General features: G+C 42.3%; 1 protein-coding gene across 1 annotated transcript; it reads right to left on the reverse strand.

Moving 5' to 3' along the window:
- Positions 1-126: 126 nt before the first annotated feature.
- Positions 127-17,734, reverse strand: LOC113565627. Its single transcript, XM_026988149.1, is given in 6 exon segments — positions 127-3,234; positions 3,302-3,456; positions 3,536-3,700; positions 4,838-4,948; positions 5,027-5,157; positions 16,982-17,734. Coding segments are annotated over 6 exon segments (3,198 nt in total). The 5' UTR covers positions 17,185-17,734; the 3' UTR covers positions 127-801.
- Positions 17,735-18,136: the final 402 nt, after the last annotated feature.

Raw genomic sequence — 18,136 nt, forward strand, 5'->3', positions numbered from 1 at the left:
TAATAGAATAGCATATAACACTCTATAAACTTTATATAGTAAGGTGCTAATAGGCTGATAGGCTAATCGGATATATAATTGCTCTAAATCGAGTTAAAAATAATCAAATAAAAAAGCAAATTATAATTTTGTGTGTGTTTTTGGTGTTGTTTCGTTTTATTTTCGTTTCAGGATCTTAACTAAGATAAATTGTAATAAATTCTGCTAGGAAATTATAAAACTAATGTTCTTTAATGTACCTATAATATCGAGATTAAAGGTTGATTTTAGCTTATACAAATTCTAGAAATCATACAATCTTACGAGGCTATTAAATGAATTAACTATCAAATGATGATTTAAACAAGGTACGGTACGAGAGGCCCGAGCTGGGGGAAGAAGGTATGGCAAGGCCCGGAAGTCGGTCAATGAGTGGATATGTTGGATATTTTTCCTGCGAAAATGTTGGATAGCTTGTTGGCTTGTTGGTCCCTTCCTTCCCCTCCAGCTGAAACCTATTAAATTCACATAGAAACTATAGTTTATGTATAGACTAAAACAGTTTTTCCGACGTATCTAACACAAAAGAAATGTACATTGCATTTTGTTTATGAATTAATTTAATTGTAAATTGAATTTGGGCACCCCCGAATAACAACAAATTGAACAGCTTTTGGGAACGAATATATCCACGAAATTGGTTTCTTTGCACATGAATCCCTAGTAAATGATTTGCCCTGCCCCTGATCCCAACAACTGTTATACAGCGGTACTGTACTGTATAAGAGCTAGTTAACAGGGGAGCTTAGAGGTATGTATGAGTTATAAGATGATCTCGGTCGAGCTCCGCTGCAGTGCATCGCACTGGAAGGCATCTGTGGCCGGCACTGGCGAGTACTTGCGTTTTGAGGAGCCACCACCCGCCGAAATGGTGGTATAGGTGGTAGTGCTGCAGCCATTGCTGCCACAAATGCTGGTCACAGCATTCACCAGTCCAGATCCCGATCCCGCTCCAGATCCTGGTCCCGGTCCGGAATACTTGGCCTGGATCGTAATGATGCTGGGCGTCAGCGTGGCTGTGGAGCTGTCATTGCTGCCTGGGGCTCCAGCTAGTGGCTTTCCCTGGACAGTGGTGGTGCCATGGGCTGTGGCTTTGGGCGGCTTCCTTCGTACGGGCGTCTCCTGCAGCACGGCGGACTTCCGTATGGTCTGCTGCAGTAACGCATTCACATCGATGGCTGGCCAAGCGACCAGCGAGACACTTCGTCATAACTGGCTGTCCAGCGGCGAGGAGCTGCGTTTCTGATGACCTCGACTATGCTTTCTCGAGTGTTTGCACCCTGGCGGCGGTGGCGGTGTCTGGAGCTGTGGCTCTGGTGACTGCTGCTGCTCCTTCTTGTCGGTATCCTTTGATAGACTTTGGAGTGGACCCGCATTGGAGGAGAGCGAGAAGTATTCGGCCGACTGGCTGAGCGAGGAGGCATCCGCATCTGTCTGTGTACCGGGTGCGCCATCACTACGCATCGTGTGCTCTGCCAGATCTAGAAGGGAGGATCTCTGCGTGCTCAGCGGCGTGAGGGTACTGCTGTGTGGCTCCTCTCCATCCTGTGTGGGTGTGCTCATAATGGTGTGATCGGCAGCCGTGCAGAAGCTCTCCCTCTGGCCTGTGGTCTCATCATCGTCGTCGTCGTCATCGCCCGCATAGACCGCCTCCTCCTGGGAACAGGAGCCGCAGCAGCAGCTTGTAGTGTGGCAAGAGCAGAAGCTGCTTCGCCTGCTTACTCCTGCCTGCTGGTTGCACTGATGGCACTCCACGGCGACCGTCATCTCGTGGGCATTGATATCCTCATCAAGACTGCTGCAGGAACTCGACTGTCCGCGATCACAACTGCAGCTGGAGCAGCTGCTGCAGCAATCCTGGCCAGCTTCGGGCATGAAACGTTTCCTCTTGATCCGCACACACTCGTTGCGTGCGGGCGCCGATGCAGGAGTCGCTCGGGTGGTGCTGCTGGAGCTGGCCGTGTTTATCGGTGGCTGCAACTGTGCCTCATCTTCAGGCAGATGTTCTTGACCTATCCTTACATCATCATCATCATCATCATCGTCGCCGTCATCCTCGACATCATCTTCATCGTGGGAGAGCTCATCGGTATCAATGGTGGTATTGGAGTTCAGAGACCCTCGACGACGGTGGCGCGTCTGCTCTCGAAGGGGAGCCATTATAATGGGAATGACACCCTCGCTGGCTACCTTATAGGGGAAGTTGGAGGTGGCGGTGCTGCTGTTGTTCTCCTCCTCATCCTCGTCGCCTTCGGTCATGGTTGCGGCATCGATCTCAATGGCAATGGCCTGATGATGCATCACCTCATCGCTCGAGTCCAGGGAAGACTTGTTATTGACTGGAAGCTTGGATTGGTTCTCTAAGCGCGGACTCTGCTTGGCGGACTGTCGATGAATCGGATTATTCTGCTGCTGCTGCTGATGATGACGGTGTCGTTGCTGACGTAGCAGTGCTCGTCTCTTTGTCCCGCCGCCTCTAAAATCATTGTGATTGTGATTATGATTGTGATTGCAATGGCGATGGCCGTGATGATGATGATGATGGTGCGAATGATGTGGCTGACAATGATGACTACGATGGCTGTTGTGCTGATGCCGACGATGGCTGCTGCAGTGGCAGTGGTGATGATGCGTGGTGATAACACAACAGCAGCTGCCCTCCAGCTGCCCCTCCGGCGCTGTGCTGGTGGTGGCGGCGGCGTTGGCGGTCGTCTGTGTGGCATTGTGACGCTTCCTGGCCGCATGGCCGTGACGACAACAGCTACTGTGCAGACTCGGCTCGTGGCCGCCAATCACGCGGACATCCTTGCCGGCATTGGTCGTTGAATGAACGATTACCACCTCCAGGGCGGCGGCTATGCTGCTGTCGTCCTTGCTCTTGCCACTGCCGCCGGGTCGTGGCAGCAGCTTGTTGTTGTTGTGGTATTGGAAGGCACGATTATCGTGGCACTGGCCAAAGTCGAGCACCTTGAAATGCTCGTCATCGGCACGGGCGGTGAGTAGGTGATCGTCCCCGCTGCTACTATGGGTGACGGGCAGGGAGAGCTGATGCTCCTCGGAATGGGATATGTGCAGGTCGTGGTGCTGTGGTTGTTCTTCGGGGGCAAACTGCTAATCGCCGCGCCGCAAGTCGCGCGGCTTGGAATTCTTGCGATAAAACCAGACCTGTGACAATATGGCTATATCCAAGCTGACCTGCAAAGACCAAACGAAATGACAAATCCTTTATATTGTAGATGGAAGCAGTTCGATTAATATTTACCTGCAGCATGCCACAGATCCAGAATTGCGATGGTGCTTTCCTAACAATAAAATAACCAGTCTTAAACATATCACCGAGCGTCCACATGATCACCATGTGTATGCTCATTCCATATGTTGATTTATTCTTAAAGTTGCGCAGAAATTGCGGCGCTCCTGCACAGAGAAATCAACAGAACAAACAGAACAAATCAGCACAACGATTGTGTGTCGACTGGCTGGTCGATGGACTTACCCAGCATGGCCTCTGTAAAGACGGCCACAAAGCCCATGGACTCCATGAACCAGTGAACAGATAGCATTACAAATGTAATGACGGCGCCCAGGGCCCACACGAACAGCATAAAGTCCAGGTACGATTGAAAGTCTGTCCAGTTCCAAAAGAATTTCAGGTCTAAATCTGCAATTGAACATTTAAAGGTGTTATATATAAATTTTATATATATATTAAAGAGCATTTCTAGGAATTTCAAAGAATTTAAAGTATGAGTGTTGTATTATTTGTACTCTCATAGTACTGTTATACAAACTATTGTATCCCTATTAAAGTTATCTACTGTTACACAAAGACTGATGAAAACTGTTTAAAAGAGATCCTTACATTTCTATATACATATTTCTACAGACCAAAAATGAGAGATGGTTGGACAAGTGCTTAACTTTATTTCAAAAACTGTTATACTTTTCAAATCTGTTATACAAACTGACTTACGCATACAAATTCTACGTGACCCTTCCAGAATATGTTGTAAGACTTTAAGAAACCTTTGAAACCTCTTATACTAACTGTTATACCACACTAAACTATACCCAAAATCCAAAAAACAACCCTTTTGTTTTATAGAACAAAAAAACCCAACTTGTTGCATTTTTGTACTTTTATACAGATTGATTTTATATGGAAAAGGTCATGACCCAACCAGTTTAATGCTCTATAAATCGCTCAATGTCAGACGATGGCCAGCTGCGCTGCGCTGCGCTGAGCGAAGGGTAGAGCGAGTAGCAATTCCAGTTGGAAATCAATTTTCATTATCTTTTTCCTGCTTTTAGGCGCCACAATTTACGATAGCGTACAACAGAAGGAACGTTCAACAAAGAAGAGAAGCCCAAGGCGTGCCAATATAATTAGCTCGTGTCTATAGATGTATGGCTGTATGTATTTATGTATGTATGTATGTATGTATTATGTGTGGGTGGGTTGTCCATTGATCAACCTACTCCCCAGACCTCCAGATCTCCTTCTGTTAACCCAGTTTTCTTGGTCTTATTTTCTATTTACAGATACGAATCACGAGTAATGACGGAGAGAAAACGTAAAGTAAAGGTTCATAAAGATAAATTATGATAAAAATAGAAACAAGGTTGGGCTTCTCTGCAGTTTCTTCCTTAATGGCCTTTCCAACGTAGCTCTGCCTGACAGTGCTTCGTGCCCCCCAAGCGTGACACCAGCATTGAAGACGGCCGGAAATTTGCCCGTCAATTGTGTGAAAACTTTTCAATTGGCAGCTCTTTGGAAGCGCTGCTGCAATTGACTCACCGTTCAAGTAATGCCTGGAACGGGCTCGCTTGAGGCCGCCAGCCGCACTGGTAGATGCGCTGACACTCGCATCCGCATCTGTCATCACTTTGGGCAAATGCAGTTCATCACCTGCAAAGGAAAGAAAGCAAAAAGGGAAGAAAGTTATCGCATCTATGGTTCTCCATCTATGGACTCTGTGGGACCCACCTCGCAGTGCATGCTCCCGGTTATTGGCACCGACTCGCTTCACCTTCACGCACAGATGGATCATTAGGAACATGGTGACATTCATGACAACGCTCTGCACCAGCAATGGAAGCTCGTAGCGGCTGGAGAACCTGTAAAATGAAAGGCCAAGGGTTAATATGGTATGGTTTTAAAATTGACGTTGATTGCACTCAAGGTATGATTTGCCGGGAGTTCAGGTTACACAAGACTTTGTTCGCCAACATTCATAAGCGAAGCAAAACTGCCAGATTTTCCTGCTTCCAGGTTTACGTAAGAGAATTCACGAGAATCATAAAACAAAGTACATGTTGTGTGCATGACGTGGCATATAAGGGTATTTCTTGTTGTTGGACTCTCCGCGAAATTCAAAAAGCATTTACTAGACTCTGTCATGCCCAAACTATGCTGCACAGTGTATGCTCATGTTAAGTACTAATTGACAGGTGCTTTAGGTGGGTCCCACCACCACCAACAAGTGATTGATGTACCCTGAAACCAGAGCAAAATAATCTACTCATGAACAAAATCGATTATGGGACCTAAGAGAACATTAAAGTGTATATTTAACTCAGCAGAGTGGGGGCATTTCAAAGGCCGTTGTGTCAAGCGAGTCTGTCATAAATCTGACAGATGCCAAGTGGCCGCAAAAAAGGGTACAGAGCTCGGACAGCAGAGAGCCACCCAATCTGCAACGTAGAACGTGTTGAGCATTTGGCAAAGGACCAAACAAAAGCCGAACAAACACATACCACAAACAGTGTAGTCCGCGTGGAAGCCTACAGATTTGTTGGGATTTGTTTGGATATTGTTTGGATGTTATTTGGATAGAGGTCCGTGAATGACCTCAGAGAATAGTTATTAAAAGCAAATGCGACAATTTGTTGGACTTGTGTGTGGGGGTTATATATTGTGCTATACTGAAAGCAGCCACAGCTGTCACTGTCACTGTCACTGGCAATCGTATTCAGCAGATAGCATACATTTCCGCGTTACTTCCGATTGCCAGATAGCGACGGCAAATGAAGCAGACGGACAGCCATCCATTCCATTGGGCATGGGGCATGGGGGGAAATGGCATGTTTACGCCTTTGGCAGGGAAATTGAATTACAAGTTGTGCCGTAGCCACAGCCACAGCGAAAGCCAAAGCCAAAGCCAAAGCCAAAGGCACTCCCATCCATCCAGCCATTGCCATTCACATTCCATGACGCTACAGCTGAATCATCATCAACATCACAAAATGTGTTTAAATGACATGCAAAATGATTAAATTGGTTGTACAATTGAATAAGCATAAAAGCATGGCTACAGATGAATGTATTACAGCAGATTAGGGCCATTTAGTAGGTATAGTTATCGTTGTTCTGAGTAACAACGTATTCGGGGTATTCGGGATATTCTTAGCCTTTAGAATCCAGTCAGAAGCCAAACAACATGCTGAAGACGCACTCCACAGCATGAATGATGCAGAGGTGGACTTCTAATTAATCTATTAAGATGCTATCAAAGTGCTTTCCTTCGTACGAGGCTACAGAGGTCTCTGGCTTTGAAGTACAACATAACATTTTACAAAAAACTCATAAATTCTTTGCATAATTGTGTACTTCCCCGCATACTTTCTTTTTTTCTCCACCATGCGAAAGTACGTATTCCGTTGTGTTTGTATAATAGCTGTAATTTGCTGCAATGTTAACATTCCCTATGCAAACATTTCAATTTGTACTAGTCGGTCGGCACTTGACTTTAGCTCCAGCTCCAGCTCCCTGCTTTAAGCCCACCCTCCGTTCTGCACTCTCGACTCTCCATGAAGGGGAAAAGTTTGGCTTTTGTCTTTTAAATTGGCAAAAACACACCGTCCACGACCGACCCCGACCCGACCCGACCCTCTGCACTGCACTGCACCCGCCCCTGCTTTCTCCCCCCAAACACGCTTAACATTTTGCACGCTTCAACGTGTAAAATATGTCGTACAAAATCGATAAAATTGTATACGTGCACGAGCCCCGCGAGGCACCATAATGCAAACAACAATTTCCCACCTACCTACTCGTTTCCCCCTCTTCCTCCACCTGGCATTCAGGCTCATTTTCAATGGCAATTTGTTCAAATAGCAGCAACGATTTAACTAAATAGAAAAGTGGGAGGCTTTTCCGAAAAATGTCACTTAAGCTTGATGAAAGTTTTATTGATAGAATTAGGTGGTTCTGGGCTCCGGGCTCTGGGCACTACACTACCAATTTGTTAACTGTTGTACAAATTTGTTGGCTCTATTCTTTCCGGGTCAGTACCCCCCTTCCCCCCTCCTCCTCCTGCTACTGCTTGGTCTCTCTGTAGACATAATTAAAATTTTGTGTCGCCTTCAACGCAATGTTTAACCAAGTGTGTGGCTTTTGTCTGAGCGCTGTGGGGTCCGGTCTATGGGGTAGAGTGTATAGACTGCAGAGGTAGAGGTTTCTCTTGGTTAAAACATGTGTGGTGTATGCCATTTCCAGGGTTAGGAGAGTGGGTGTGTGTGTTTATGCCATGTGTTACACCCAAGGTTAACACATTTGCGCTCAACACAAATTTCATTTGGATTTTAACTGCCGCCAAGGCGCACTCTTGCCATGGACACAAGTCCTCCTCAAGTGCTCGTACGATAAGTCCTGCACTCAAGCCGCGTACTCGTGTATGTTCCGCTTATTTCGGAACTAGTCGGAACACTTTTGTGTCTACTTTTGTGTGGTCCTCTCCTCGCATGAGAATTGTGTAAACAAGTCGCCTGATGAGCTGCCGTGCCGTGCCGGCTGTAAGTAACCGGCATAAAGGGGAAAAAAAACCATAGCATAATTTCCCATTGCCCATTGAGGCGCCAGAGTCTGAATGGATGAATAAATAGACGGACTGCTGTGCCGATGTTGATTGTGGGGCGGCCAGCTTTCCCCCTCCCCCCCATAAACTGGGTCGATCTGATGGATTTAGTTGTTCTCGCTGTCGCTAAGCCGCTCGAATGACCTTCCTAAGGATAAAACGATGCCGAACTGGAGCACAGATGGGGCTGACAATCGCCAATGAACTGTGAATCGAAACTGTGTTAAGTTTTAGCACGGATTTTGCATAAATTAGCTAACTGTTGTGCTGTAAGAAGCAGAGTTGTGGGCACACTTTCAATCGATAATAAAACTGTTATACAAGTCAAGCGGAATTCGTTATATGGCAACTTTTTGCAGAATACGAATACATATTCGCTCTGCTCAAGAAAACCAGAGACTGTCATACAAAATCTGTTATAATCTGTTATACTGAGTAATCTAAAATTTTATGCATTGACATACATAGGTATAAGCTAAATTATCTGTAATAAATCGTAATCTTATCGCTTAATCAAGGTAAATTAACTGTGATACGAAGCTGACACTAAAGTAATATTATCACAGTTATAAAAACTGTTACACAGAAGCATATTTCTAACTCAAACAACAGAAATGTGATCATAGTTTATCATTATATCAAAAGAGAAATTCAAAACTGTTAGACAAGACTAAAATCATAAGTTCAAGATTTATTTATATTTATCTAAATTATATTCAAAGCTGTTATACAAGTACGAAATTGTCCTACAATCAGTTATACATTCACAATTTGTATTCATTTATCAAAATAGATTCTGTTATACAAAACACTCCCCAAAAAGAGCCACCTCAGCAAAAATAATAAAATCAACATTTTATTTCATCATTTGATTTGCTCAATGAAAATTAATACGACAAGACCGGCATCCACCCACACACCCACACACCCACATGTGGCGCTAAGCCCATAAAAACCACAACCAAAAAGCAAACAATACATATGCAGATGTGCGACGACCCCCTCTATGAATGCGTGGCGTGGCAACAACACCAACACCAACACCAACACCAACACCAACACCATGAAGTGTGCGAGCGTGTGCGGAGACACTTCAATGTACGCCTCCAGAAAAGAGACCCCAAAAGCCAGAAGCGATAGCGGAAGAGAGCAAACAGAGAGCAAGTCATATAAAAGAGTAGCAAAAAGAAGAAAATTAAGAGGAGGCCAAATATATATACATATATGGCAGAAATATACTCGCAGAAGGGCAGGCGATACAATGTGATTTGCATATGAGCAGGAAATTCATTACCAACTCGATGCCAGATATGAACGGAGCTATATCGGAATATTTATGCCCATGCAGATAGAAGATAGAATTCGGCAAGAGTTCAGTAAGATACAGTTGGTCGTTTCCTGATTTGAATTTCCGTTTCGTTTCGATTCGCCTAGCTTAGACCTACCGCAATGCCATACAAAGTAGCTGCAACTTTGGGTATTCACTTGATTCCATTCCTCCCATGCTTAACAAAGGCCCTGCCAAGTCATGCCTCTCCTCTTAAAGGCTTGCCAAAATACATATGTATGTACATTGTGGGCCAATGCCGTTGTGGCGTGCACAGCTGTTATACTACGCGGGGGTCTGAAGCGTGATAATGCGTTTTCAACTTTTTATTGAGAGTTTTTCTTACTTTGGACGAATTGTTTGGAGATTGAACGTTTTTCAAAGTCAAGTTGTTTTTGGGGTAAAAGGCAGTCAGCTGTGGGGATTGAGGTGAGGGACAAGCTGTTCACAGATGCCACCAAGCCTCAAATGCCAAAATTGGTTCGTTCCATGAATTGTTGGAGTTTGTGGAAGATTTTTAAAGGATTAAAGGTGAGTTAATAATAATAATAGTAATAAAATATGCTGCTTATACTTCTGTTATACATACTTTGGAAACAAGCACATTAATTTGAAACTGTTATACTAAGATATCATACAACTGCTATACAAACATTAGGGGAAAGAAAAACAGGTCTTTCACTGATGGAAAATCCCTGTTTGTTATCTGGTTTGAAGCGTTCTCGTTTTCCAAAATATTCCTTAGTATAACTATATTTTGTCTAAGCATTTTACAGGCTGTAAAGTCATTTATTAGCCTGTATAACAACTAACATATTTAAAAGCAGACAAACAGTCATACATAATACTTTACGAGCAAATATACTTTTGAAATTATTTGTATGGGAAATGTTTGAAAATATAGAATATACTCTCCCCATATATTCTCCCCATACTATACGTATTATGAGCTCATCTAAACTCCCTATTTAATTGAGCCAATTATCAGTTTCCGTTTGGTTCTGGTTGCACGAGTGACTGATGTGTGACCCTTGGGGTTATCATCGAAATTACATAGTTTTTCGAGCAGCCATTAGAAGCGAGTATTACTTGCGGCGGCTCTCGTTCTGTGCCTTAAGCCGATTGGCATTATCTCAATCGCCTTTCATTGGAGGCCAAAGTATTTTTTGTTGCTTTTAATGCGAGTGCCACCCGACTGATAGCGCGATAGCCAGGGTGTGGCGATCGTTGGAGGTCAGTTCGGGGAACACTCTTATCTCCCACTCCTCGCTGTACTTCCCTCTCCTCTCTCTTTCTTCTTTGAAGATGTTTGCGTAATTAAAAAGGAAAAGCAGTGGAAAAGCAGTGCCTTCACGCCATGTTTCGTGCTGAGTGGGACAATCCCCTAAAGTTGTGTCACAGGTGTGGAAAGGACAGCCACAAAATTAAAATCGAGAGAGCGGCGACAAAACACACTCCGCAATTTTAATCTGCCGTTTTTGTGTGGTTCCTTATGCCCGAGACATTGCTCTAATTGAATTTTAATGCCAAACCAAAACCAGGTCCCTTCGGGGGACCCCTTTCGAACCCTCTTAAGGTCACGTTGTGGCGTTGCTCTTCTGCGATTACTTGGCTTTGTTTTTAACGATTTTAAGGTCTCAACAGATTTGTAATTTGCTAGCCATCGCATAAAACAAGAAACAGAAACAGAACAACTACGAAACCCAACTAATCGAAAAGTCTAAACAACGCAGTGCACAGCAAATGCCGTCAATCCATCGGTTGGACATCCATCGACACTGGGGGCGCAGTGTTTACGGCCAGGTCTGGGCTCCGGGGTCTGATGGCGGAATGGTGAATGGACAATCACTGTGGTTGGCCCCTCTTCCATGTTTCCATGTGGCATGTGGCTTCTTTGCATGCGAAATGTGTTCGTAGACGTTGGCTGACGCAAATGTTTGCACGAAGCCAACAGACAAAGATTTCAATTTCTCAATTAGAATAGATTTTTGTCCCACAAAGTAGTGCCCGGGAATGGACTGAGAGATTATCATCTTTGTGTGCGGCGGCGTAAGGCGTAAACCTACGGAATATTAAATTTCATCTCAGAGTGAGAGTTTGCTTTAATCATCCATGTACGTCTATGTCGTATCAGTGTTTAGGAAATTCATTGATTTTGATGGTTGGATGAACCTTTGTTCATTAACCCCCATCGGGGTTATTTTTTCAATATGTCTGCATGTCTGTCTCCATTTATTTCATTTTCTAACAATCGTATGTTATTGTTATTATTTTATTTAAAACATTTGTTTATAGCAAACGCGTAAAGATACCAGTATAACAGTTTGTGGCAGAGTATCATCAACTCTAAATAATAAATTGTATCTATTAAATACTCTACCGTTTTTACCTATTCAAAATCAAAACCTTAGTGTATAAATCTTTCACTTTAGATATCTTCAACCTGCATATTAATTTATTTTGCAAGCATTCGAACAACATTCATCATCAGAGGGAGACCAAAAACCGTAAACATTTATGGGCCGTATACACAAGGTCGGTCGGTCGGTGGGTCGGTCTGTTGGTCAGCAATATTTTCAGGAGAAAAACTTAATTGGAATAAGCCTCTCTCTTATACTCTAACACCCATCCACCCACCACATCAGCCTTGACCTTCAGCCAAAAAGAACGATAAACAAAGTTCGTTAGCTTCTGGAATAGATTTTCTTTTCGGTACTGTCGTTCCGGTAAGTGTACATTTTAATAATAAATAAATCCAGAATGAAAGTGGGCCAGAAGCTGATATAAATAATTGTGAATGAAACCGGGGAAGTTCAGATAAGATTGGAACCAAAACGCAACGAAATTCATGAGACATTCAAAGATATTCAATCATATCATATGGGCTCTATTAAAACTCTATTATTTTTGCAGGCATATAGCTGTATTACGTATGATTTGATAAGTTTTTACGCAAATAAATTAATTGACTTTGGAGTAGACACCGCCTAAGCGATACTGATGGCGCGACTTGTGAGTTATCTTTCCCCTCAGACATCCATCCACAGTCCCTCAATTGTTCTATAGGGAACTTTACGGCCGATAAGAACAAGCTCTTCCACGAACACAAACATCATAAAGTGGAATGAGAATGAGGAGCGATATCAGCAAACTAGATTGCATGGAGAAGTGTCATTACACTGATATGGACAATGGCAGTACACAATACACCCTACAATACCCACAGTAGATGTGGTGCTATAGAGGTACAGGACTTATCATTAGAGGAAATACATCACCAGAAATACTCCATCCGTTTCAAAATAATTAACAAACATCATGTGTTTCTTTTACGAAATATTTTACAGATTTGATAAGAACTTGAGTGTTGAGAAGTGTTTGCCAAAGTGTGTTGTGTTGTGCAATGGTTGAGGTAAATATTCGTAAACTCTTATAGGTTACAGTACACGCAGTGTATATCGTTTTTCGGCAATTTATAGAATGCATTCAATATTTGAGAGAATGAATCATTTCAAATGAAACTGAGGAAGAGGCATGCTCGAAAGACAGAGTCTTTTAAGAGACGAATGCGGAAGCGAAATTTGAAATTTGTATCACATGAGAGCACAAATTCAATCGAAATTCATTCGAGTTCCTTTTCGAATTGATTCGTATTTGATAAAAGTTTCTTAAATGTTTTAGTATAGATTCACTTATATGTAGCTAAAGTCTTCCTTTAGTAGCTTGCCATCGTTGGCTCTATAAGAATCCATTAATTTCATCTACAGAATTCAGAAAGAGTTCCCAACACAGATGCATTTCATATTTCATAAATCAAAGCGAAACTTTGATAATTATAACTTGTAAGAACAACAGCACTTCCCGCAAAACTTGAAAACTCAAGAATCCCATTAGTGAAGCCCGGGTTTCCATCAGGCTATTACGTTTCCTACGGATGATTGCTTCAACTTTTTGTGAGCCTGAAAATATTAGGTTCAATGACCCACCGGCACGGCCTCAGCCCAAAAGTTCTCTCTCGCCCTAACCCTTCACTTTTTCCCCTCCCGACAGCAAAAGCGAAAAGTGTACTCAAAATGAAGTTGTAAAATGGAAAGTTGGCAAAATACGAAAATACTTAATATGCCTGGCACAAAGTTTTGTAACAATTTAAGCGTAATATATAGAAAATGGTACATATATGTATTGCAAACTTAACGAGTAGTCGTACAATTTTAATTACAGTCAACGGGTGTGAGGGCCTTAATTTTTGTGGATAATTTGTTAAGTGTTAAGTGGCAGTCAAAGTGCCTCCCTATCCCTCTCCCTGTCCCTTGAACTGCCGACAAATTGTGTAAATATTTGAGCAATTGTTGGAATGAAAAGTTACAAATATAGAAATGACTGACAACCCAAACAGATATACAGATGTCTATATCCGTACTATATATGTATATTGCATATTCGTATGTGTAAATTATTATTCAGTTTTTCGTAGTGTTTCTGTCACGGCCCACTGACCGGAGACGGACTGGACCGCCCGATCCAAAGCGATTGAGTCATACGTTTTTTGGGAACCTTTTTGGAAATCTGATTCCACCTGTGGGCAAATATTTATATAAGCTATATAGTATATTCGAGTGTATACACAATATGAATGGGTCAGAAACGAGAAACAACGCCTACTTTTTGCGTAGTTTTGTGATTAACTTCTTTGAAAATTCTGGGTATTTGGGTTATGTGATGAAAGGTGGATAGATTTTTGTGGTAAGAAGCTAGAATATAATGAATAAAAGCTATTTGGTAGATAAATGTACCAACACTATGGCTGTATGTTCTTGATAGAAAGATATAAATGGTAAGAAGAACAGAAAACAAGGTATTCCTAGTGCCATTCTCAACACTTATTCTACCCATTGATACAACACGTAACTTTTTTTTTGTGAATAATTCAATCACAGTTAAGAGCAGAGTTATCTTCAGTTACCACTTGAGACTTCATACTCTTCCGTTCTCCGAACCTTATCGTCTGAAGCGTTTGCCGGAAAAACATATTCGCTCACTATTTTCCAGCACTCAAAATTATGAATAAGTGTTTATAAGTTTTCAGGCAATGAGCTCATCTATCCACCCGTTGAAATACTAGATTCCAACGAGTTATTGTTGGTCGAAACATATGGTTGTTGCTACTACAATAAATATCAACCACAAATACAAATGAAATCAGAAAATGGAAATTTGTGGAATAAATCATTGTTAAATATGCAAGACTTTGAATGTGTCATACGCTCACGAGAAGTTCTGAGAATCACTTTGTTCTTATCTGTATCCCTATCCGGACAACTAAGGGCGATACTGGCCTATGTGGGGCCCCCTCTGAGGGCTGTCCGGGTCAACCTAACCTAACCTAACCTATCTGTATCTTGATCTGTAAGTGTATCTTTTGTTGGTAAGTATTCCCCACTGTATGCCCGCCTGTAATAGCCTCGTATGTACATATAATATAGTATGTGCTTTATAATTTATACATATTTCTTTGCACATTTAATAATTAATTGCAATTGCCATTCGAGGCGAATAGTTATTCCGGCAATTTGTTGTTGCTGAAAATAGTTAAAGTGCTTTGGGGTTCGTGTTTTGTTTTGTATTTTCAATAAACTGCCAGTTAAATTTTAGCACAGAGGCTTAGAAATCTATCTGTCTGTCCGCGTGGGTGGAACTAATGATAATTATTTCGAGTCGGTAAGGAAAAATAGAAAAATGAAGGAAATGCTTAATTGCTGAAAGCACTTCCCCCATACTCATGCGAGTACAAGTGCAATCAACGGGTATATCTATTTTTCACTACACTATTATTCTAGAGAGGGGTTTTAAAAAAGTTACTAAACTTTGCTCCCACTCTGCTCCCTCCGCCGTATAGAACGCTAGAGAAATTCATGTCGCTCTGGGCGGCTAATGCAATCGCGTGACAAAAAAAAACCGCCGCCTCCCCTCAACGTATCCTACATAAACGTACAAACATATATATATATACAAACGTTTCGCTCTATATATAAAACAAGTAAAACGTTACAACTGTAGGCTATATACCAACTATGGGATACCCCGCACTTGGAATTGTGAGGAGGGAATTTAAAAGCAAGAAAACACCCAAGAGTTCTGAGCACTATCTTTTTCGCATTTCTAGAGGATTTTTGGTAGATAGATAGACAGTAGTTACATATAGTAATCTACAAAATATATACTCTATATCCCTATAATTAAGAATAACACAACATTTCAGGTATTTAAACTGATAAATAGGCTGCGAAACATTGGTAAAAATTGGGGTAATATGTACTAGATCATCTTGGTATTTCCAAGAAGATGGTAGGTTGAGCCTAAACAATCGTCGTTCCCTACAGTGTCATGTAAGGAACATCATACCCCCACCCGATTACAGGGTACAAATATGTAACAATACCTACTACAACCAACATTATTCGCTGCGGCTTTGGTGGCATTGGTGCGTTGCAGAATGCCGAACAGCTGATTCATTTGAAGTACTTGCCGGGGGCAACAGTTTTCTAGCTAAATAATTAATTTATTGATTGCCACAAGAGGCAGGCACCAGACAAATTGACGTCGTCGTCCACGAGGGACACCAGTTGCTTTTGTACAATACATTTTTTACTTTTCTTTTCAATAATTTATAGATTGTTGAGCCGCGAGTGACGTGAGGAAGTAGTCAGAGCAGGCCTTAGACAACTACCACTACTAATAATTGATGCGGTTTTCCAAGGGGGAGGTAGATAAACAGCACCAGCAACAGCAACAGAAATCAGCTTAGCAAAACTGGTTGACCCTGGTCGCCGTCGCAGTCGCAGTCAAAGGCAATCACTTGATAGCCTTAAAAAACGTAAAATCGAGTGCGATTTACATAATGAAGTGTCTTTAAAAACATAATCAATCAGAATTTAATAAGTACGTATTCTTTCACCTAAAAGGCGGTTTCAACTGGTTTCAATGGGGCAGGCATCTTTTGGTTCATTGGTTCGTGTCGTGGGGCATTGCGACATTTGGAATGCTATTTTGCACACTCATTCAAATTGAATTAACAATTTGTGTTATTAATTTTGATTTATATATTTCTTGCCTTTGTGTATCCGAGCGATGAATCAACTCTTAAAGAAGATAAATATATGCATTGTTGGGGTATTTCCCGTTTGGCGGTTTTATAGGAAATTTTAAATATTTTGTGCATTGCGAGAAGATGTTGGGGTGAAGCTAAAACCGATCGGAAAATGTAATATAAAGGTTTTATCTGATGATAGTGCAAGCTCTATTTACAAAAAGAAACCACTCACTAAGGCTCATTGGATTAAGTTCTTCATAAGTGTCTTTCATCCAAGTAAGCGGATTGAATGTCTACTACTACAGTGTTAGAGAATGTTTAATGATATTCTGTAGAATTTTAAGTTCCATTAGCGAATAATTAACATCATAATTCGCCATATCTTATGCCATTCGATTCGGCTGGCTATAAAATGTCAGTTATGGAACAACCATGAGAGCATTCCAGACGATAAGCGAAGCGTTTTGTATTGCCCCCGCCCAAGATAAGACGGCACAGATATGGGGTGCTTAAAGAATATGGCGGATTAGTCATACAACCTTTTGGAATACATAGGTGCAAAAAGATGAGAGTTTAGTTGCACTGGAGAAAAGCTTAAGCAGATAAAAATGGGGTGTATGCTGTGCTGCACTTAGGATCTCCATAGAGATTTCTTTGATTTTCACTCACCAAAATAGTATTCTCAGCGAATTCGCTATCAGCAAGGCCAGGCAGACGTACAATGAGAAGCCCTCCGCATCCTGTGTCTTCTTGATCTCTATGTACTGCGGTACATACGGTATAACGCCGCCAATGACCATCGCTGAGGCGGCGGCCCAGCCCACCACATGGCCGACCGTCAGGCCCATCTCATCATTGATTATCCAATCCATTTTTTAATTGATTTTACTTAAAATTCAGTTGGATTTCTTTCTAATTTACTTAGGATATAGTTATTTTATTCCTGGTTTGTTTTGTGTGTGTTTTGACGGATATGTTTTCCCTTTTTTGTGGTCGAGGAGTTGTTTGGTGTGATTTTATGTTGACTAGTGTTGGTTGCTTTTATATTTGTTGCTTAAAAGCCGGCCTCTGGAAGTAGTCGTTTCGGTTTGTAGGGATGCTGTTGTAGGCATTATAATGCTGTCGGCAGAGGATCCTATCCTCGAAGGAAGAAAAGAGAGGAAGTCCTCGAAGGAGGGACAGAGATGGGGAGACAACCTCTCGCCGACTCTTTTGTTGTTGATTCTTCGGTGCTCTTCTGCTGATCTTCTGCTGCTCTCGCACACGAACGCGAACACGCACGCACACACATGGACTGTGCACAGGTACACGAAACACAGCTGCTTTTGCTTTTGCCTTTCTTGCTTTCGACAGATATTTCTTTGCTCTCTGTCTGTCACTCTTTATTTTGTTGTTGTTATTTTTGCAGTTTTTGTTTTTCTTTTGCTTTCCGCGTTTTTGTATTGAATTTTCCCGAAATGAACGCCTCCGCTCCGCTCCACTCCGCCCGCACGCTCCCCTCCCGAAATTTTTGGTTTTTGTGAATTGTCAGCAATTTTCCTGCGCACACCTTTCACTAGACAGGAAAAGCAGAGGGCCTAGCAGAAATCGCTCCATTTCCATGACATCTTTGGCTTATCGCATACCCTATAGTCCAGCAGATTTACGTTGCTTTCTCTTTCCCCTTGGCTTGATTGCATTTTCCGGGTTAATTTAATCAAGCTAGATCTTGTTGTGGTTGCTGCCGCTGCTCTTTGTCGATCCGGAAAACTATTAAAAGTTATAGTTTTGCTGCACGGTCCACGTATAATTGTTGTCTCGTCGCATTATCGCATTTGCCACCCT

This window comes from Drosophila persimilis, unplaced genomic scaffold (assembly GCF_003286085.1).
Source record: "Drosophila persimilis strain 14011-0111.01,24,50 unplaced genomic scaffold, DperRS2 tig00000191-arrow-pilon, whole genome shotgun sequence".
NCBI classification, from domain to species: Eukaryota; Metazoa; Arthropoda; class Insecta; order Diptera; family Drosophilidae; genus Drosophila; species Drosophila persimilis.